The sequence below is a fragment of the Bufo bufo genome, chromosome 5 (assembly GCF_905171765.1).
Source record: "Bufo bufo chromosome 5, aBufBuf1.1, whole genome shotgun sequence".
Lineage (NCBI taxonomy): Eukaryota > Metazoa > Chordata > Amphibia > Anura > Bufonidae > Bufo > Bufo bufo.
Window position 1 is genome coordinate 283,721,375 of NC_053393.1, and position 22,057 is coordinate 283,743,431.

Here is a 22,057-nt window from a genome sequence, read left to right on the forward strand (position 1 = left end):
GTCCCCATCTGGTGGACACGCCCCTAGGGGACCAGAAAGAAGACTGCGACACAGGACAGATATGCAGCAACTCAGGATACACAGACACAACACATCCCCACAATGCATCATGGTTTCCTCCACTCTGCCCTGGAGACACCCGAGGAGTAATCCAATTATCTCTCAAGACAAAGGGAAATAGCCAATACACATGTGGGGACAACCGGACAGAAATCACCACCCAAACACACAATGTCACACACCCACAGCAAACACAGACATTTAACATATTCCCAGATAGCTCAAGTCTGAGTGCATATCATTAGGTGAATGGCACTCAGAATACACAAATACAATACAATTAGCTATCTGGGTACCCTCACATAACAAAATACAATTGCATGAATGCTGGCGGTTTTCATGCCGCCAGCATAGGAACGTTACAGCCCACCTGAACCATATTACACAAAACATATATACGCTTGGTTCTTTAAAGTGGTATACACATATGCAATAACATCGTACATACAGGAATGACCATATACAGTGGCTGGGTTTGCCACAATACCCTTTTATGGATAGATTTAACCTTGGCCTGATAGTAATTCCCTAAATTTGTGGTTTCTGCTCTAAGTTGGGAATTGTATTTCAACCCAGAACAAAAACTGTGCTTTGGCAGACACTAAATAGATTGACCAGCCACAGCAGTATCAACTGATTTAGCTGAATATAAATTTTAGGCCTATTATTTAGGCGCTGGGTGACAGGTATACGTTTACGGACAGAATTAGACTTGGAAATGCACGGTAGCGTGTGAAGTTATTGAGAATGACCCTATCCGCACCTTCAATCTAATATACCCTTTTATGGATAGATTTAAAGTAGGCCTGATACAGCAGAAACTACTGATTTAGAGAATTGCTAAGTTGGGAATTGTATTTCAACCCAGAAGAAAAACTGTGCTTTGGCGGACACTAAATGAATTGACCAGCCTCAGCAATAAACACAGATTTAGCTGAATATAAATTTTAGGCCTATAATTTAGGCACTGGGTGACAGGTATACGTTTACGGACAGAATTAAACTTGGAAATGCACAGTAGCGTGTGAAGTTATTGAGGATGACACTATCCGCACCTTAAATCTAATATACCCTTTTATGGATCGATTTAAACTTGGCCTGATACAGCAGAAAAAAATTATTTAGGGAATTGCTAAGTTGGGAATTGTATTCAACCCAGAACAAAAACTATGCTTCGGCAGACAGCAGACAGTATTACAATTGGCTAGCCACAGCTGAAACACCAGATTTAGGGTACTGCTATTTTGGCAATTGTATTTTACCCCTCAATAAAATAGCAAGCACAGCCAAGCCCCTGATGTAGGATATAGCAAAAAAATAACCACACTATTGATGGTTAAATGGACTTGGTGGCAGCTTGTGCTGGCGCACCACAAGACACAAAATGGCCGCCGATCACCCAAGAAAAAAGTGACATAAAAACGCTCCGGGCAGCCTAAAAACAGTGAGCAATTAAATAGCAGCAGTTCAATGATCCACAGCTGTAGATAGATTACTGAATTAAGTGTTTTTGCAGAGTTAATCACTGTCTAATCTGGCCCTAACAGCAGGTGCAACCTCTCCCTACACTGATCAGAGCAGAGTGACGTGCGGCGCTACGTGACTCCAGCTTAAATAGAGGCTGGGTCACATGCTGCACTGGCCAATCACAGCCATGCCAATAGTAGGCATGGCTGTGATGGCCTCTTGGGGCAAGTAGTATGACGCTTGTTGATTGGCTGCTTTGCAGCCTTTCAAAAAGCGCCAAGAAAGCGCCGAACACCGAACCCGAACCCAGACTTTTACGAAAATGTTCGGGTTCAGGTCCGTGTCACGGACACCCCAAAATTCGGTACGAACCCGAACTATACAGTTCGGGTTCGTTCATCCCTACATCTGAGGTGTGGAAAGCCTTGTTAGGTTCTGCCCTGTAGACACAACATCATCAATGACCCTGCCTCTCTCAGAGAGGTGTTCTGCTCACTCTCCTGGACCCTGACCTGTAGACGTGATGTCAGCAATGATGCTGTGTCAAAGGGCGAGGTTTTTCAGAGCAGGCTCGTATCCATGGCAGGGATGGAAAATACTTGCTAATATTTTAGAAAAGAAAATAGAGAAATTTTTAGAGCTTTTCTAGCAGAAAATTGAAAAGCAGAGTTTTTCTTTAGAGAAGTGGGTAAGGCAGCTGTATTGTATAAAATGTCTGGGGTCAAATCTCATTGAGACCTGTAAAATAATCTTCATACTAAAGTTATGGCAGAAAAATACAATTTTTATTATTGTTACTAAAAACAGAAATGAAACAAAAACCATTAAAGTAAATGCTTAGTATGAAATATCACAAAACAGTATTTAGTATCCATGTAATCACCAGCTGTACAATATAGTGAATACATTAAGAGCAGTCAGTAGATTTACTCTAAAGAATGGGTATGGATTAGATAGAACCTTTATGTAAACTTTATTAATTCTAGTTGTTTTTGTGTTTGTGTGAAGATCCCACTTCAGCCAGCTCAGGCTAGATCATTGCTAAAGCTATAACCTATTTTTAGATCAAGAGTGGATTGGCTTTAGAAAACCCTGGTTTTAACAGATGATCATTGACTTCTCCTGCTTATGACAAAGGAATTGTCATGAGACAACACTTTTAGAGGGAATCTGTCACCAGGAGAGTCATTGTCATACCACACTGTCACGGGATGTCGCTTCGAGGGTTCTTCATACAACAGCCAATCCAGGTAGAGGTCAACTCTTTTATTTTTAATCCAATATAACAGGAATATCTCAGGGGATGGCCTCAACACATCATCCAGATCAGGAAATCCTCATATATGGTCCCAGGATCAGCCCTCAACTCAGATCCTGTACAGTACACAAAGCAACTACCAACTACACTACCACACCCAACTAATTCCCTTTCTATTCTCATCATTCCCTCAACCCATTGGTAGGTAAGGGGTAGGAACAACTACCAGCCCCCAACCATCCAGCATCTCCTGAAGGGTCCATGATCAGAAGTCCATGCTGTCCTGCCTCACCACCACATTCCAAGAGGACCTGTCTCCCAGCAACACACAGATTTACAGTTCCTTCGCACTTGAATGTTTGCAGGATACATGGCTCCAGTAGATAGGTCTGTAGGTCCATGGCTGATAAGAGAAATAGGGAGGTTATGCATTGTCACAAGCACATTATGAGATGAAATAAGCTGGACATCGTTACAACCTCTCCCCCATCCATTAAGTGAGCTGGCCATGTGGCCTGGCAGGTGTTAACCTGAGCTCCCTCAATCCTCCCCACTGCTGCAAGCCGTGCTGACAGGCACGGGCAGTGAGGTTCTTAGTTTTGGTCTGTGCTCCTGCTGCCGGCATCCCCTCCTGCGCTCCGGCTCAGAGTGTTTGTGTGCATATAGGGTGTGTGTGGGTGTGTCTTTTCTCCTTATGTGAGGCAGCACGCACACGCCCTCTATCTTCCCCAACCTATGGCTGGTCTGCAGGATGTATTTAAAGGCACCTCCCTCTACAGGAAGACGCCTGAGCGACTTGGTCACTAGCTTGTCAAGCCCTATTGTGTGAAGGTGTTTAGTATGATTCTGCTTTACTCTGTACAGGACCCTGCTTCTTGTTTATACGGACTTTGCCTATTTGCTGCCTGCCCCTGACCTAGAACTACGTTCACGGACTTTGCTTCATTGCTGCCTACTTTTACCTTGGCCTTCGTACCCTGACTTCGCTTCCTCCTGATCAGTCTTTGGCCTCCCAGCCCCTTATGGGTGTCCCGTACCACCTGGAGGTCAGTCCAGTGGGTCCACACCCAGTTCCTGATTCCCTGGTGTCCTAACTCCCCTCAGAGGTAACACCTGGTACACCCCCTGGGAAAGTCTATCCTCACCATCAGCGGTATTGTGAAGAATGAGGGGTGTACACCCTCTGAGGGAGTTGTGTTGGGTTTGCACCTGCTGAACACAACAACACGCTGCTGGCCACCTCACTTATAGTCCATAAAGATCCACTTCCTTTAGTAAATTTTTATAGCCACCCATTATCTGTATAGTCCATGGCTCAGTCATTTTCTGGCCCAGATCACTGTCTGTAAACATCATCATGAGGCACCATGAATCTCAATATGGCTTCCAGACAGACTCCCAGCAGTTCCTCTGTGAGCAGCTCGGTTCACCATGCCCAGTCAGGTGGCTTCCAGGACAGTCCAGCCTATGATATGGAGTCTCTTTAGGGTCAGGAGGTTTTATGGGATCCTTTATTATATTTTCAAGTCCTCTTGGGCTCAGCAGGGTCCATTCAACCCCTCTCCTCCACCGGCACAATATATCCAGTACTTTAGGTCTACTATCCATCCTGCCACCCAGACAAACGTGCTCCTTACTGATGAAGTTTTAGGGAAGTCCGAACTCTGTAGAGGCAGAAAAAGTGGGACAGAGATGCAATCAGTAACAATCAATAAAGAAGTCTCTTGTGTTTCATCACCATGGAGCTCACTGCTGTTCTTAGGACCCATGTCTGGTCCTCCTTCTGAGGTTTGCTTCTCCAGCACTTTACAACAGGTTTCTCAGTAAACTCTATAGAACTTGGGTCTCTGTGGAGCTGTTCCTGGAGATTTGTAGGTAGCAGGAGCTGGAGCAACAGCAAACTTCTTACAAGACTGAAGTGGCAGTAAATTTAGTACATGGGGCACCTGTCGCTTTGCTAGTACCAGGACCAGACCCAGTGTTCATCAACCACTGTGGCCTCTGTTCCAAAATAGTCCATTGACAATTTCTATATCTCCTTGGCCTGCTCAATAACTTGCTCATGTCTGGCGTTTTGCAGAGCCAGGTCCCAAGCCTGGAGATAGTCTTGCTCTGTAGCCTCAGGTCCAAGACAATACCTTATCTCCTCGTAGACTGCAACCGCTTTATATGTAATATACAACTGAATTTTCTGTCTTCAGTCCATCTCTGGATTCTGTATCTGAGGTGGCAGTAAATTTAGTACATGGGGAACCTCTTGCTCTGCTAGTGCCAGGGCAGAGTCCCAGACCCAGTGTTCATCAACCAGTGTGGCCTCTGTTCCAAAATAGTCCATTGACTCTTTGTATATCTCCTTGGCCTGCTAAATAACTTGGTCATGTCTGGCGTTTTGCAGAGCCAGGTCCCAAGCCCGGCACTAGTCTTGCTCTGTAGCCTAACTGATGCACCCAATTGATAATTTGTATATCTATTAAAAGTACCTTTTCTTCAAGATAAAACAATAGATTGCTAAGTAAAAGGTATCATTACATTCAGCTGAGCTAGATCTCACAAGTCATTATTGTGACAACCACCTGCCAATCCCATCGTACTACGCCATAGTTGCCATACAGGTTTCGTCCACTAGAGACTTCTGGAGGCGAATCCACTGTGAGCACAGTAGACGTTTAGGATTGGTTGGTGTGCCCATACATGATACAATCGCAATTGTATGTACAATCGATAAAATTATCGATTTCGCACTGGAAATAGAATTAATTTTCTGCCACCACTTGAATCGGGGCGAACAGACCCCGGCTAGCTAATCCTAAAGGGACGAAACATTTATTCGCAACCTAGCTAACCAATTAACAATGTATAAAAATAAGACAAATGCAGTAGTATGTCTCCTCTGAGGCTAGAGTTCTTAGCGTAGACCAGGTAATCAGGTAACAAGTGCAAAACTGGAAAGATTAAATCATTTGTTTTATTATAAAAACTACACACATAAATATACATTAAAACTGACCGGTAAATATACCTGCCAGTCGAACAGATTGGTTGGATAGAAATAGGTAAGAGATGGAAAGGAGTAGAATGTCTGCAAGTTCAGAATTACTGTGGTAGGGTCCAGTAAAAGATAAAGTCTTTGCCAGGAATAATCCAAGATGGCGGTGTGCCTGTGTCCAGCGGGCAGTCGTGATGTTAATCGACTTCAGATGGTAGGTGAAGGACCAGGACCTGAGTGGGTCACTGTGTTTTGCTCACTCTGTAGCTGGGAGTGGCTATGACACGTACAAGCCCAGCCCTGTGTAATTGGAAGAGGGGCAGTTCTTGCCCTGAGAGGGAGAAAATCTGTCAGAAACTTGGCTTTGCCAGTTCCTCCGTACCCGTAGGTCAAATTAAGAAATAAAGTTCATATTTATAATCAGGACAATTTTACACATCATCTCATACCAAATATGACTGGAAGATAATACAGGGTGCCTGAGAACCGTTATATCTCAGAGCGGGAATTTCCAATTGACTTGTGGATTTCCTGGAAGGTGTGTTAGAAGAATCAAAACATTTTCTGAAAACATTGTTCATTTAGTATTTTCCTAACCCAGGAAATATGAAGGAAATATGGGAAAAATATGAAGTCTATGGATTGGAGGTGACCTTAAGGTCATCTTCCTTCTTTTACCAACCAACTGTGTGATCAGGATCTGTCTTTCTCTTTTGAAGGTCTGACCAGGCTTAAGGAGTGTGAAAACTCATGCTGTGTTGGGGCCGCTCAGACTAGAGAGAAGGCCCGTTTATGAGGTTTTGTCATGATGATATCAGATTGATGAATGTGTAACCTGACAGGGGGTCCATAGGAATCTTTGGCCAGGGTTTGCTAATTAACCTCTGCTCTGTGAGCTGTAACGGAAAGTTTTAACTCTGTGTGCAGGAGAGGGCTCCGGTGATTCTGTGATTTTAGAACATGATGCATTCGCGATTTCTTCGTATTGCTGAGATCGCGAAGCGTCACAATTATGACTGGTTTAACAGTAAATTTCCTGGTGACCGACTCACTTTAAAGTGTAACTTTAATTACCAAAAATGAAATTCCTAATATATGTGATGCTGAAGGGAAGATATTCATGAAGCTTTACTTTTCATTTAATTTTACCTTTCTGATGTCTGTATTCAGCCCTTAGCAACCCTATTTCTCTGTGCCTCTATTTCAGCATCTTCCTAAGATTGCCTCTGCTGCACTTCCTGTAATGATGTCTGCCATGTCCTTGAGGCCATCTTGTATTTCCCTCACGTCCCATAACCCCTTGCTTTCCTTACATGAACTAGCAGGACCAATTAGAATGTAGATAACCTCCCCCACTACCCCAGAGCAGAGTGTATCCTCTCACATACAGCTAACCAGAGACAAGCCCTGCAATTACATGAAATCAGTAAGCATCTGTTTTAGCCTCTTAATACATAGTTTATAAGGCTGAATAAAGACATCTGTCCATCTAGTTCAGACTGTTATCCTACAAGTTGATCCGGAGGAAGGCAAAAAAAAAACAACTATGAGGTAGAAGCCAATTTTCCCTACTTTAGGGGGAAGAAATCCTTCCTGACTCCAATCAGGCAATTGGAATAACTCCCTGGATCAACGACCCATCTATAGTAGCTGTAGCCTGTAATATTATTACGCTCCAGAAATACATCCAGGCCCATCTTGAACTCTTTTAGTGAACTCACCATCACCACCTCCTCAGGCAGAGAGTTCCATAGTCTCCATGCTCTTACCGTAAAGAATCCTCTTCTATGTTTGTGTACAAACCTTCTTTCCTCCAGACGCAGAGGATGTCACCTCGTCACAGTCCTGGGGATAAATAGATGGGAGAGATCTCTGTACTGATCCCTTATATATTTATACATACAGTGGTTATTAGATCTCCCCTCAGTCGTCTTTTTTCTAAAGTGAATAACCCTAATTTTGATAATCTTTCAGGGTACTGTAGTCCCCTTTCCAGTTATTACTTTAGTTGCCCTCCTCTGAAGCCACGCCAGCTCTGCTATGTCTGTCTTGTTCACAGGAGCCCAGAACTGTACACAGTACTCCATGTGTGGTCTGACTAGTGATTTGTAAAGTGGCAGGACTATGTTCTCATCAATGGCATCCATGCCCCTTTTGATGCAACCCATTATCTTATTGGCCTTGGCAGCAGATGCCTGACACTGGTTTCTACAGCTTAGTTTGCTGTTCACTAAAATTCCTAGGTCCTTTTCCATGTCAGTGTTACCCAGTGTTTTACCATTTAGTATGTACTGGTGACTTGCATTATTCCTTCCCATGTGCATAACCTTGCATTTGTCAGAGTTAAACATCATCTGCCACTTATCTGCCCAAGCCTCCAATCTATCCAGATCCATCTGTAGCAGTATACTGTCCTCTTCCGTGTTAATTATTTTACACAGTTTAGTGTCATCTGCAAAAATTGATATTTCACTGTGCAAGCCTTCTACAAGATCATTAATAAATATATTGAAGAGAATAGGGCCCAATACTGAGGTACTCCACTAGTGACAGTGGAGTGTGTATCATTAATAATATCTGAGTGTGTATCATTAATAACCACCCTCTATTTTCTATCACTGAGCCAGTTACTTACCCACATACAGACATTTTCCCCCAGTCCAAGCATTCTCATTTTATATACTAACCTTTTATGTGGTACAGTGTCAAATGCTTTGGAGAAGTCTGTTTTCTATCACTGAGCCAGTTACTTACCCACATACAGACATTTTCCCCCAGTCCAAGCATTCTCATTTTATATACTAACCTTTTATGTGGTACAGTGTCAAATGCTTTGGAGAAGTCCAGATATACGACATCCATGGATTCGCAGTGGTTAAGTCTACAACTTACCTCCTCCTAGAAACGGATTAAATTAGTTTGACATAACCGTTCGACAGATGTTAAACTTACCGGCCTATAGTTTCCAGGCTCTGTTTTTGGGTCATTTTTGAATATTGGCACCACATTTGCTATGTGTCAATCCTGTGGAACACTCCCCGTCAGTTTACAGTCCTTAAATATCAGAAATAAGGGTCTGTCTATGACATTACTTAATTCTCTTAAGATACGGGGGTGTATGCCATCTGGTCCCAGTGATTTGTCTATTTTAATCTTTTTAACATGCCGCTGTACTTCTTCGTGGGTTAGACAGGGCACTTTTAATGGGAAATTTACTTTTTATATTCTGCATTTCATCTGACAGTTTATTTTCCTTAGTGAATACAGTGGAGAAAACATTTTTTTAATAGCTTTGCTTTCTCCTCATTTCTCTCTGCAACTCCCCTCTCATTACTCTGTAAAGGGCCAACACCTTCAGATTTATACTTTTTCTCATTTATATAATTAAAGAACATTTTACATTTTAGGGTTAGTTTTACTCTCTTTGGTAATTAATCTCTCGGTCTCTAGTTTGGCTGCTTTTGTTTGTCTTTTACATATTCCATTTTTTTCCTTAAAGTTTTTCAATGCTTCCACGCTACCCTCCTGTTTTAGTGATTTAAATGCGTTCTTTTTGTGACTTATTGCTTTCTTTATATTTCTATTTGTCCGCATTGTTTTTTTATTAGTTCATTACCATTTTTTTCCCATAAGGTATGTACCTTCCACAATTAGATTTTAGGATGCTTTTAAAAATATCCCATTTTGTGACTGTATTTTTATTTTTGAGTACTTTGTCCCAGTTAGTTAGGCCTATGGCCACTCTTAGTTGTCAAAATTTAGCTTTTTTGAAGTCTGGTATTTTTGTTTCTCCCTGAAGAAGCACTCTTTTGAATGAGAATTGGAAGGTTATTACTTTATGGTCACCACCGTATTTTTTCGCCCTATAAGACGCACCGGCCCATAAGACGCACCTAGGTTTTTGAGGAGGAAAATAAGAAAAAACATATTTTGAACTAAAAGGTGTGCTTTTGGTGTGCTTTGAACTAATGGTAGCCTGTAAATGACACTATTATGGGGGTCTGTGGATGGCACTGTTATGGGGGTCTGTAGATGGCACTGTTATGGGGGTCTGTGGATGGCATTGTTATGGGGGTCTGTGGCTGACACTGTTATGGGGTTCTGTGGCTGACACTGTTATGGGGGCGTATATTAATGGTATCTATTGTAACTGCAGGCAGGCAATGTTTAACTATATGTTCGATCCAGCAGCCTTTACTTACGATCATAGCAGGCTGGAGGCAGGAAGCTGGGCGGGCTGGCACTGGCAGCGTAACATCACATGCCTGTGCCGCCTGCTTCATTCATAAAGTGGGCGGAGCAGGCACGTGACGTAGGAAGTTACACTGCCTGTGCCCGCCCGCCCAGCCTCCTGCCTCCAGCCTGCTATCGAACATATAGTTAAACATTGCCTGCCTGCAGTTACAATAGATACCATTAGTACAGTGAGCGGGGCCCGGTGCAATAGAATACAATGACAGCACCGGGCCCCGCTGCCATTACAAAACTAAAGGCCGGCCCCCAGCCCCTCCTCCCCCCTCGCTGATACACACGCCGGCCGCGCTGTGCAGCTTGCGGTCGGCGGTGTATCAGTGTAAAAACGGCAGCATTCGCCCCATAAGACACACTGCCATTTTCCTCCCACTTTTGGGGGGGAAAAAGTGCATCTTATAGGGTAAAAAATATGGTATTTCCCAAGTGTCCTCCAACCTGCACATCTGTTGTTCTGTCAGGTCTATTGGTTAATGCGAAGTCCAGTATGGCTGTCCCTCTAGTCGGGTCCTGAACCAGTTGGGAAAGGTAATTGTCTTTGGTTATTGCCAATAACCTGTTTCCTTTATGAGATGTACAGGTTTCAATTTCCCAGTCTATATCTGGTTAGTTGAAGTCCCCCATAATAACGACCTCATTATGATTTGCCGCCTTGTCTATTTAGTTTAGGATCACTCGGCTCGCGCGTCGATGAGGAACGAAGCTAGCTGCGAGAATTAGTGTGAATTGCAGGACACATTGATCATCGAACGTATTTAGTTTAGAAGTAGATTTTCTGTGGACTTTATAATAAACTCCTATTAGTATTTTATTATTGTTTTTGCCTCTATGTATTTCTACTCCACATATTCATGTCTCTCACTTATATTTTCCCTGAGTGTGGGCTTTAGACATGACTTTACATAAAGGCAGTGACATTAAAAGGTTTTTTAGGAACCATTTTGGGTTATATATAGTGTATTTAATAACTTTTATTAATTTATTTTTAGGGGGAAAACTAAATGATGATAAAGATATTGATGATAATGTCACACACATATCCATATATTTTTCTCAACTTCTGCAGCCTGACAGCTCTGCAGCTGCTCCCTCATTCTCCTCCACAGTGATGAAGGGGGGGGGGGGGGGGGCTGCTTTAGCTGCTCATATCTCTGGTTTGGTACCAGCTAGAGATATGCATTTTGTATTGTCTGAAAGCAACATGTTCAGGACATGGGACGATATCACTGATACAAATCGAGATGCAGTGAATGCAGCTGAAAGTGAAAGTAAAAGTAAAAGCAGATTTTACCCGCGATTATTCCCGACTCGATTTCTAACAGTGATTTCTCCTCTGTTGCTTGGACTTTAGCCATTCTGTCATTCTGGTTTTGTATGAAAGCCTGGTCAGCTTTTAAACAAGACCAGTTGCATGTTTCTAGCTGCTACCATTCAGGAGATAGCAGCATCTAAAGCAGCCCCCCCCCCTTCACTTTCTGCCAGAGCCCAGGCACTCGGGGCTGTGATCCTTCTCCTAGTGCTTTCCGATCTCTTGTTTATAATACAGAGGAGATGGCCTGCACATGACAACGCTGTGATAAGGGGGCTGCAGAATAGGAAAGTAGCACACATTTGTGAGAATTATCAGGTAAAACTAAAAATGATTATATTTTAAAGCACAAAAGCACTTATACAGCAGGGTGTACTATACCATTAGGGTATAAAAAATGAAATGGCAGTTTAAAACAAAAGTGTAATGTTATCCCTATAAAAATTAATCAGAAAAACTATTCTACTTTCTTTTGTACCTTGTATAGTCAATATGTGGACATGAAGTAAAATATAAGATGTCTAAATGTTTTATTTTATAGATCATGGAGCATCTTTCAAAGTTGCCTGCAATAGCTGTTCATGTGTTGCTGGTAAAGTACAATGCTCTAAACGTCAGTGTATAAATGAACTTGGCTCTGACGGTGATCGAAGTATGTTTACTGGTAAGAAATTAAGTTACTTGTTTCTCCTTTTCTTCCACCATGATGGCATGTGGGGCAGCACGGTGGCTCAGTGGTTAGCACTGGTGCCTTGCTGCTCTGGGGTCCTAGGTTGAAATCTGACCAAGGACAACATCTGCATGGAGTTTGTATGTTCTCCCTGTGCTTGTGTGGGTTTCGTCAGATTCCACCCTTCATTTTCCAAAGGAGCTGTGAAAAATAAAAGGTGCAATGTGATCGTTTGCTATGGGCAACTAAGTCAGTTCTACTTTATACCAGTTTGATAAATCTCCCCCTTATTCTGTATCCTGATTCTTGGTATTGTCTTTTCCTCTGGTTAAATATTGTTATAGAGTGAAAAAGATAGCTCTCATAAGGCTAAATTAGCTCCTCAAACTTGAAAGTGTGTGATTTTCTCGTCATGTAGTACTAAATTATGTCAAAAATGTATTAATAGATGAACTAAAAGATGTCATTAGAAAGGAAATGCGTCTAGCATTATCTGAAGTATCCATTTCTGAGCCTAATTTAGGCTACTTTCACACTAGCGTTCAGAGCGGATCCGTCTGGGGTCTGCCCAGACGGATCCGCTCATATAATGCAGACTTTGGATCCGTGCGTCTGCATTATATTGTAGAAAAAATTCTAAGTCTGAAAGTAGCTTCAGACGGATCCGTCTAGACTTTACATTGAAAGTCAATGGGGGACGGATCCGTTTGAAAATTTAGCCATATAGTGTCAAATTCAAACGGATCCGTCCCCATTGACTTACATTGTAAGTCTGGACGGATCGGTTTGCCCCCGCTCGGCCAGGCGGACTCCCGAACGCTGCAAGCAGATTTCGGGTGTCCGCTTGCTGAGCGGAGCGGAGGCTGAACGCTGCCAGACTGATGCATTCTGAGCGGATCCGCATCCACTCAGAATGCATTGGGGCAGTACGGATGCATTCGGGGCCGCTTGTGAGACCCTTCAAACGAAGCTCACAAGCGGAGCCCCGAACGCTAGTGTGAAAGTAGCCTTAGGCTTATTTCTGTTTGATAAATGACTCCCTTAGTTCTGAGTCTTCCTCTGCTGTTTCAGATTCAGACTCTGAAGGGTTTTACAGAGATTTGGATTCAGATGTATCATTAGATTCGGACACAGAGTTTAAAAAAAATATGTATTTTCATCTGACTATACTAAGGAATTGGTTGGAGCTACCACAAATTTAACTGATGAGAAGGTTCAGAGAATAGTACAAGACGAGGTGTTCAGTAACCTAGAACAAACGAGAAGGAAGATTTTTCCAGTTCACCAAAACCTTCTTTGTTTTAACTTGTTTGGAACATTCCTGATAAGAAACTTTTCATTTCTAGAAGCATTAAAGCATTAAACGACTACGTATTAATGAAGAGAATGGAAAATTGTGTGTGTGTCTGGCCTTAAAATCTGTCTGGTCCAGCTGGAGTCCTTATTAAAGATAAATACTCCCTAGAACATATAAAAAAAAATAAACTCTTTTTCACTATTTCTTAAAGCAGTATGTTTTCTATCACACACAATGGCAGAATCTCCTACAAGAACTTTGGCACTTTTTGTAACAGCGCCAATTTGGAGAATATTTTATAGAAAGCTGCTGATTTTAAAAGATCTTTTCCCATTGATTCCAGGAAAAGTATCCCTTTCGAATAAGACAATAAGTCAAATAAGACCGAAAGAGAGAAAGGGCGTTTGACGTTTGTTTTGGACCCTAATAGGTCCTGGCCAAACCAAATTGGCTCCAATTGCCCTAGAACATGGGTCAGCAACCTTCGGCACTCCAGCTGCTGTGACACTGCAACTTCCAGAATGCACACTTCCTCAGCTGTTCTTAAAACACCCATACAAGTGAATACAGGTTTTTGGGAGTTGTAGTCTCAGAACAGCTGGAGTGCGCGGAGGTTGCTGATCCCTGCCCTAGAAAATCTTATAACACCCTCTAGTCTTCTAGTTTGCATATGTGCCTACCAATTGTTAAGGAACCAAAAGTAATGGGACAGAATAATAATCATAAATCAAACTTTAACCTTTTAATACTTGGTTTCAAATCCTTTGCAGTCAATTACAGCCTGAAGTCTGGAATGCATAGACATCACCAGACACTGGGTTTCATCCCTGGTGATGCTCTGCCAGGCCTCTACTGCAACTGTCTTCAGTTCCTGGTTGTTCTTGGGGCATTTTCCCTTCAGTTTTGTCTTCAGCAAGTGAAATGCATGCTCAATCGGATTCAGGTCAGGTGATTGACGTGGCTATTGCATAACATTCCACTTCTTTCCCTTAAAAAACTCTTTGGTTGCTTTTGCAGTATGCTTTGGGTCATTGTCCATCTGCACTGTGAAGCGCCGTCCAATGAGTTCTGAAGCATTTGGCTAAATATGAGCAGATGATATTGCCCGAAACACTTCAGAATTCATCCTACTGCCTTTGTCAGCAGTCACATCATCAATAAATACAAGAGAACCAGTTCCATTGGCAGCCATACATGCCCACGCCATGACACTACCACCACCATGCTTCACTGATGAGGTGGTATGCTTAGGATCATGAGCAATTCCTTTCCTTCTCCATACTCTTCTCTTCCCATCACCCTCGTAAAAGTTGATCTTGGTCTCATCTGTCCATAGGATGTTGTTCCAGAACTGGTGAGGCTCACCAATGATTTACATATTGTGGTGAACCCTCTGTATTCATTCTGGTGAAGTTTTCTCTTGATTGTTGACTTTGGCACACATACACCTACCTCCTGGAGAGTGTTCTTGATCTGGAAACTGTTGTGAACTGTTTCACCAGGGAAAGAATTCTTTGGTCATCCACCACAGTTGTTTTCCGTGGTTTTCCGGGTCTTTTGATGTTACTGAGCTCACCGGTGCGTTCCTTCTTTTTAAGAATGTTCCAAACAGTTATTTTGGCCACGCCTAATGTTTTTGCTATCTCTCTGATGGGTTTGTTTTGTTTTTTCAGCCTAATGATGGCTTTCTTCACTGATAGTGACAGTTCTTTGGATCTCACCTTGAGAGTTGTCAGCAACAGATTCCAAATGAAAATAGCACACTTGAAATTAACTCTGTACCTTTTATCTGCTCATTGTAATTGGGATAATGAGGGAATAACACGGTGTGTGGCCATGGAACAGCTGAGAAGACAATTGTCCCATTACTTTTTGTTCCTTAACAAGTGGGAGGCACATATGCGAACTGTTGTAATTCCTACACCGTTCACCTGATTTGGATGTAAATACCCTCAAATTAAAGCTGACTGTCTGCAGTTAAAGCACATCTTGTTAGTTTCATTTGAAATCCATTGTGGTGGTGTATAGAGCCTAAAATGTTAGAATTGTGTCGATGTCCCAATATTTATGGACCTGACTGTAGCTATGAGTAAATGCATGTTTAACAGTGTTAATGAACAGGATGTTTAAAAACACACCGAGCCATGGCATGTGTTATGCTTTTTCATATTCCAAAGCTTCCTAATAAGAGGCAGACATTGTGTTATGGGAAGTGGCTTGTTGGGGGACCAATCATTATGCCTCGACAGGGTCAGAATGCCGGCCAATACAAGATGCACAAGTATTGCCAGAAGAAAAAGTGCCTTTTTGTGAATGAGCCTACCTTTTAATTGGGAGCAGCAGCAGTACAGTGTGGATTTGGAAAGGGTAGAGTATAAGAGGCACAAGCAGGGGCGGATTAAGTGCATGATAGGCCTGGGGATGTCTACCCAACTTGGACCCCTCCCTCCATTTTCTATTATTTTTTGGTATGCAGAGGCTGTGGTGCTTCGTGAGTGCCACAATCTCTTCCTAGGCCATATGACATCTCCAGACTAAAAAAAATACCCCAAATTACTCAAAATTGGCCCCTAAACTAAAAAATTTGGTCTCCAAATTTAAAATAAATATAATTATAATAAAAAAGAGTTGGAGAAGAATACAGCACCACATACACGTTAGATTTCTAAATTTTTCCATCAACCTCCCCATCCTGGTGTCCCAACATTGTCATCCTGCTGCCACTCCCAATACTGTGCCCGTTGTGCTCCCTAATGCCCCAGGTACTATACTGCTAAAAAAATTGTGACCCTAATAGACATACTTGTGGTCATTTATCAAACTGGTGTAAAGTAGAACTGGATTTACAAAAGAGCTGTCAAAAATGAAAGGTGGAATCTGAATGGCTGCTATGGGCAACTAATCCAGTTCTACTGTACACCAGTTTGATAAATTACCCCAAATGTCCCTATCATGTCTACAGCAGTTATAATGTCCCCTAGAGTGCTCCCAGTAATATTAACACCCTATATTGTGCTCCAGGTAATAATCCCTGTATAGTGTCCCCAAAAATAATAGAATTTCCTCTACAGTGCCTCCCCAATAGCAACACCCCCCATGCTGCCCCATATAGTAATTTCACCCACACTGCCCCCACATAGTAATCCCCCACACACAGTAATTTCCCCCACACAGTAATTTCCCCCACACAATAATTCTCCCCACATAGTAATTTCCCCCACACTGCCCCCACATAGTAACTTCCCCCACACTGCCCCACATAGTAATTTCCCCCACACTGCCCCATATAGTAATTTCCCCCACACTGCCCCATATAGTAATTTCCCCCACACTGCCCCATATAGTAATTTCCCCCACACTACCCATATAGTAATTTCCCACACACTGCCCTATATAGTAATTTGCCCAACATAGTAATTTTCCCCACACTGCCCCACACAGTAATTTACCCCACACAGTAGTTTCCCCCACACTCCCCCCACGCAGTAGATTCCCCCACACTGCCCCACATAGTAATTTCCACCACACTGCCCCCACACAGTAGTTTCCCCCACAAAATAAAAATAAAAATCTAAAAGCTAAATACTCACCTATGTTCAGGCGCTTGCTCGCAGATGGTACGGGAAAGTATGAGGCAGGTGTGCACACATCACTGTGCTGTGTCCCGGCGCAGGCGCGCAATGACGTCATCACGCCCACCTACGCCATCATTTCACTACCACATAGGCCTCAGGCCTACTAGGCCTGAAGCCCATGGTGGTTATCGGCGGCGGGGCAGGGAACTATGTGCTCCCATGCCCCACTGCAGCATGTGGGTGTTCTGGTCGTCGTTGGACCCCCCAGCAATACTGGATCTGGGCTGCCAACCCAAACATTACAATCCGCCATTACAATCCGCAGCAGAAGCAGCATACAATACAAAAGCAGTAGATTGGGTGTCTCTGTGGTAGTAGTAATAGTAGTAGTGGAAATAGTAGAAGTGGGTGTAGTGGCAGATGCATAGTGTTAATAATAGTGGCAGTAAGGGATTAGCAGCACAGAGTAGCAGCTGAGGTGGTTGTGGCAGCAGCAGCCATATGGTACATGTTGGCAGGCAGATGGCAGCATGATGGAGGCAACAGCAGCCATGTGAAACATGATGGTAGGCAGGAAGCAGTGGCATGATGGAGGTGGCAGCAGCAGACAAATGAAACATTGGAAGGCAGGCAGCAGCAGTGGCATGATGAAGGCAGCAGCCATATGGAACAGGATGGTAGGCAGGCAGACAGGAAAAGTGGCATGAGGGGGCATCGTAACCAAGTCCAGATCTATTCATCAACCTCAGCCGGAGGAGTATGAAAATCCTCCCGAATCCAGGTTTGGTTCATTTTAGCAAAAGTGATGTTTTGGACAATGGCAGAAGCCAACTTGGTCCTTTTGGGTGTCACAAAGGCCCCTGCACTCTCAGGGAAGACACTAGAGGCTAGGCAAGAAAGAATAAAGAGAGCATACTGTGCTAGTTGAGGCCAGTCGGCCTGCCCAAAAATGCATGGAGTCAGGGAACACAGTATGCACCAGCGACAGGTAGTACAGGTAGGCCTGAACCTTGACTTTGAGGTGGAGGGTCACTGCTTGCTCATTGGCCTCAGCCTGGCACGGCACATGAGAAAACTGCTTCATCATGTTGAGGAGACTGAATTGTCTGCTGCTTTGGCTTCTGGTGCTTGTGGTGGTGGGAGGGGGTGGAGAGGGGCTTCCCTTTCAAAACCGCTGGTGGCAACTCGGCGAAAGCTTCGGCAAGCTGCGTACACAGTGTTTCCTGGTATTAAAGTAATTTGGCCTCCCTTTCAGAGAGAGGAAAACATTTCCCCATTTTGATAGCGAGAGTCTAAAAGCATGGCTATCCAGTAATCATCAGACTGCTTGATGTCAATGATACACCTGTCATTGTAGCAAGTAATGAGCATAGAGCTCGCCATTCCAGCCAGCATGCCAGAGGAGCCAGTTCTTTACAACTCTGCCCCCCACTGAAATTTTGGGTGTTGTGGACGGTCTCAAGCTCAGCTTGAAAAAGACTCAGAGTCGAAACATCGCTTGTTTGGTGAAAATAAACACAGAAACACAGTTTCTTCTAATCTTCTTGGTATTGGGAGTCCAGCAGGCCGAGGCTTAACACTGTAGGCACCGCCACCAAATGGGCCTTCTGAGAGGTCTCAGTGAGTAGTGCTGTCTTATCCCCCTTCTTTTCTTTCCTTTCCACAAATACACTGAAGACACAGCTACTGAAAATTTACGTTGGAAATAATACAGTATTGGCACCACCAAAAGATTTGGGTCTAATGTCTTATTTGCATTCAGATATGGAGATTTAGAAAAAAACTTTCATCAGTGACAAGGATTTAGGCCATGTGATTCATATTTTCACTCAGATTTCAAATGCCACCCTCTGTATTATAAGACAAACATTGTACAATTGTATTCTGTATTGCTATATAAATTGAACTGTCTGGAAATGCACAGAAATTAATTTTGGCCTAATATTTCACGTTGGCTTTCAGTGGTTTAAAACGCTACCCTCTGCATTGTGAGTCACATGTATATGCTGTTCCCCCCCCCCCCCCCCAAAAAAAAAAGCTACTATCTGGAGAATCCCTGACACATATATTTCAGACTAGTATTTCAGATGTTTTATTTGAGATATCAAATGCTATCTATCCTCTGGATGGTAAAACATGGGTTGTACAGTTTTGAGCTTATTACCCTGTGACACAGTGAAGGGCCTGCTGATGGATGGGAGGTATTTTCCTCCCAGCATGTGCTGCAGAGACTGATTGCAGCAAGGTGAAATCAAGCACCGGACCGGATTTCACATGCAGGTCCGGGCTTTGCAGACGCCCAACTCTCATTAAAAGTAGCTAGAATGTTGGCGAAAGGGTGTGTGTGTTGAGGTGCTTGTGGCTGGATGCCTGTTTGCGACCTGTCTGGGAGAACAGGTTGACTAAATCAAGGTCTTGAACTTTTTATGTTTATCTGTTGCAAGGTGTGAAGACACACCTGGACTTGACCTCTATACGTGGTATCTGCAGCACAGTGTGAACTTGAACACCAGTACTTAAAGCTAAGGTGAAGTTGTTTATGTTTTGTTAAACCTGCCAAGTGTTAATAAAGCACTGAGTTCTGGTTAAGAACTGTTGTTGTGCCTCTGTACTGCGTTTGCTCACCCTACCTACCAGAGCGAATCCCTACAACCCCCACAAAAACGAAACATAATTATGTCAAAATGAGAAAAAAAAGAAAGCTGCATTTGTGATTCTGCAGCAGCTGCAGCTGTGTTATAAGGCATTAATTGCAGCTAGAGGTCACTGCCAGCCATACCCAGCCTCAGCTCCTCACTTCTCACTCCTGGGCTCAAATCTTTACCTGCCTTCCCTATTCTTTACAGTTCTTTTTTCTGACCTTCCCTTGACTGTCCCTTACACAAGAATAGAAGCTTGATTGTGACTACGTACATTATCCCTAATATAATTTTCTGTCAGATACTGCTACACCTTTGCACTCTTATTCACAGCCCAAAACAGAATGACGTTTTGCTCTTTCTGCAAGGGTTCATCCTTGCCTGCTGCGGTACTGATTGGCTCATCACAGGCAGCACAGTGGCAAAGTGGGAAGCACTGTTTCCTTGCAGTGCTGGGGTACTGCATGGAGTTTGTATGTTCTCCCAGTGTTTGAGTGGATTTCCTCCAGGTACTCTGGTTTCCTCCCACACCCCAAATACATACTGATAGGGAACTTAGATTGTGAGCCCTATTGGGTAAAGCTTGATGCTAATGTATGTAAAGAGCTGCAGAAAAGTAAAGTGCACAAAATAAATAATAGATAAAATCTATTAGCCAGGAAGGGCTAGAAGTTCCCCTCACTTCCTCTCAGGGTCATGTGAGCATCTTTCTTCTTCCTTCCTCGTGCTTTTTCCTGCCAACTGAGTGGTGTTTTGCTGGATTTGTCCAAAGAGAACCTGAACTGGTTCATATGCCAGACAGAATTTTGGTGAGTTTGTATAGAACCTGGCTCGTTTCAAACTTATTCACTCATCTCTATGTCAGGTTTCAAGTAGAGGTAAGGTTACAATTTATTCAACACTGGAAGGAGATTTCATAATATTCTTGGGTACTGAACACGTAAAGAGTTACAGAGATGAGCAAATCGAATCAGACGAAGTGGAATTCTATCCAAATTTCAGGAAAAATTTGATTCGCAATGAATGCAAATTTCCTCGCTCTTTGTGGTAACGAATCACAATTTTTCCTAAAATGGCGGCTACACGTGTGAGGACATGGGGCAAGCAACTCTAGGAAGGCAGGCTGGCCCATAATGCCATGCATGCAGCCAATCAGCAGCCAGCCAGTGATGTCACAGCTCTATAATTACAGTGGCCATCTTAGAGTCAGACGTTTTTCAGCTCTCTGAGTGCAGGGACAGACGTGAGAAGGCACTAGGGACAGCAATAGGAAAAACTTCATTGTGAAAAAAAACCTGAAAAAATGGTTTATAAGTGCAGGGAAAGGATAGGGTTTAATTATTTCACAGCATCTTAGTGCAGGGAGAGATGTCAGAAGGCGCTAGGGACAGTGCCAGAAAAACAATTTACAAGTGCAGGGAAAGGATAGGGAGGAATCATTTCACACCGTCTTAGTGCAGGGAGAGATGTCTGAAGTCGCTAGGGACAGTGCTAGAAAAACCTCATTGTGAAAAAAAAGCGATTTACAAGTGCAGGGAAATTTGGGGATCCAAATAGCCATTATACAGCTTTGGCATTCCAGCAATTTGTTCTGGTTATTGGGGTGCAAGTGCTATGTTGAAAAGCCTTTAGTGGCTTATATCTGTGGAAAAAGAAAAAAATATATACGCATTTCACTTCTGCAGTTATTTGTGTTGAAAGAGTTTAGTGGCCTATTTCAGTACAAGAAGGAAAAATATATACGCATTTTACTTCTGCAGTTACAGTATATGTGGTGAAAGCGTTCACTGTTGCATTTATTTGTGGTGAGACTTTAGTGGCCTATTCAGTACAAAACGAAAAATATATATACATTTCACTTCTACAGTTATTATTTCAGTACAAAAACAAAATACAGTCCTGATCAAAAGTTTAAGACCACTTGAAACATGGCAACAAATCATATTTAGCATGGCTGGATCTTAACAAGGTTCCAAGTAGAGCTTCAACAAGAAGAAATGGGAGTGAGACATTCAAGCATTCGAGCATTCAATTTAATGAAAACAACAAATAAACTGAAACAGGCTGTTTTTCAGCTGATCAAAAGTTTAGTACCACACCTCCAAAAAAAAAAACTAAACCCCCCCCAAAACAGAAATCCAACTTCCAAACATGAACTTAGTAATGAGTAGCTCCGCCGTTATTGTTTATCACTTAAAAAATTCGTTTCGGCATGCTTGATGCATGCGTTTCCGTGAGGTGAGAGGGAACATTTCTCCAAGTGGTGAAGACGGCCGCACGAAGGCCATTTACTGTCTGGAACTGTTGTCCATTTTTGTAAACTTCCCTTGCCATCCATTCCCAAAGGTTCTCAATTGGATTTAGATCAGGGGAACACACAGGATGGGCCAAAAGAGTGATGTTATTCTCCTGGAAGAAGTCCCTTGTCCTGCGGGTATTGTGTACTGTAGCATTGTCCTGTTGAAAAACCCAGTCGTTACCACACAGACGAGGGCCCTCAGTCATGAGGAATGCTCTCTGCAACATCTGGACATAGCCAGCAGCC

General features: G+C 43.0%; 1 protein-coding gene across 1 annotated transcript in view; it reads left to right on the forward strand.

Moving 5' to 3' along the window:
• RECK (reversion inducing cysteine rich protein with kazal motifs) overlaps positions 1–22,057 on the forward strand; it is a 1,014,637-nt gene that overhangs the window by 645,340 nt on the left and 347,240 nt on the right. Inside the window, exon 15 of the mRNA XM_040433615.1 lies at positions 11,873–11,995. Within this exon, the coding sequence (XP_040289549.1) occupies positions 11,873–11,995 (123 nt within the window). The remainder of the gene's footprint in view (positions 1–11,872; positions 11,996–22,057) is intronic.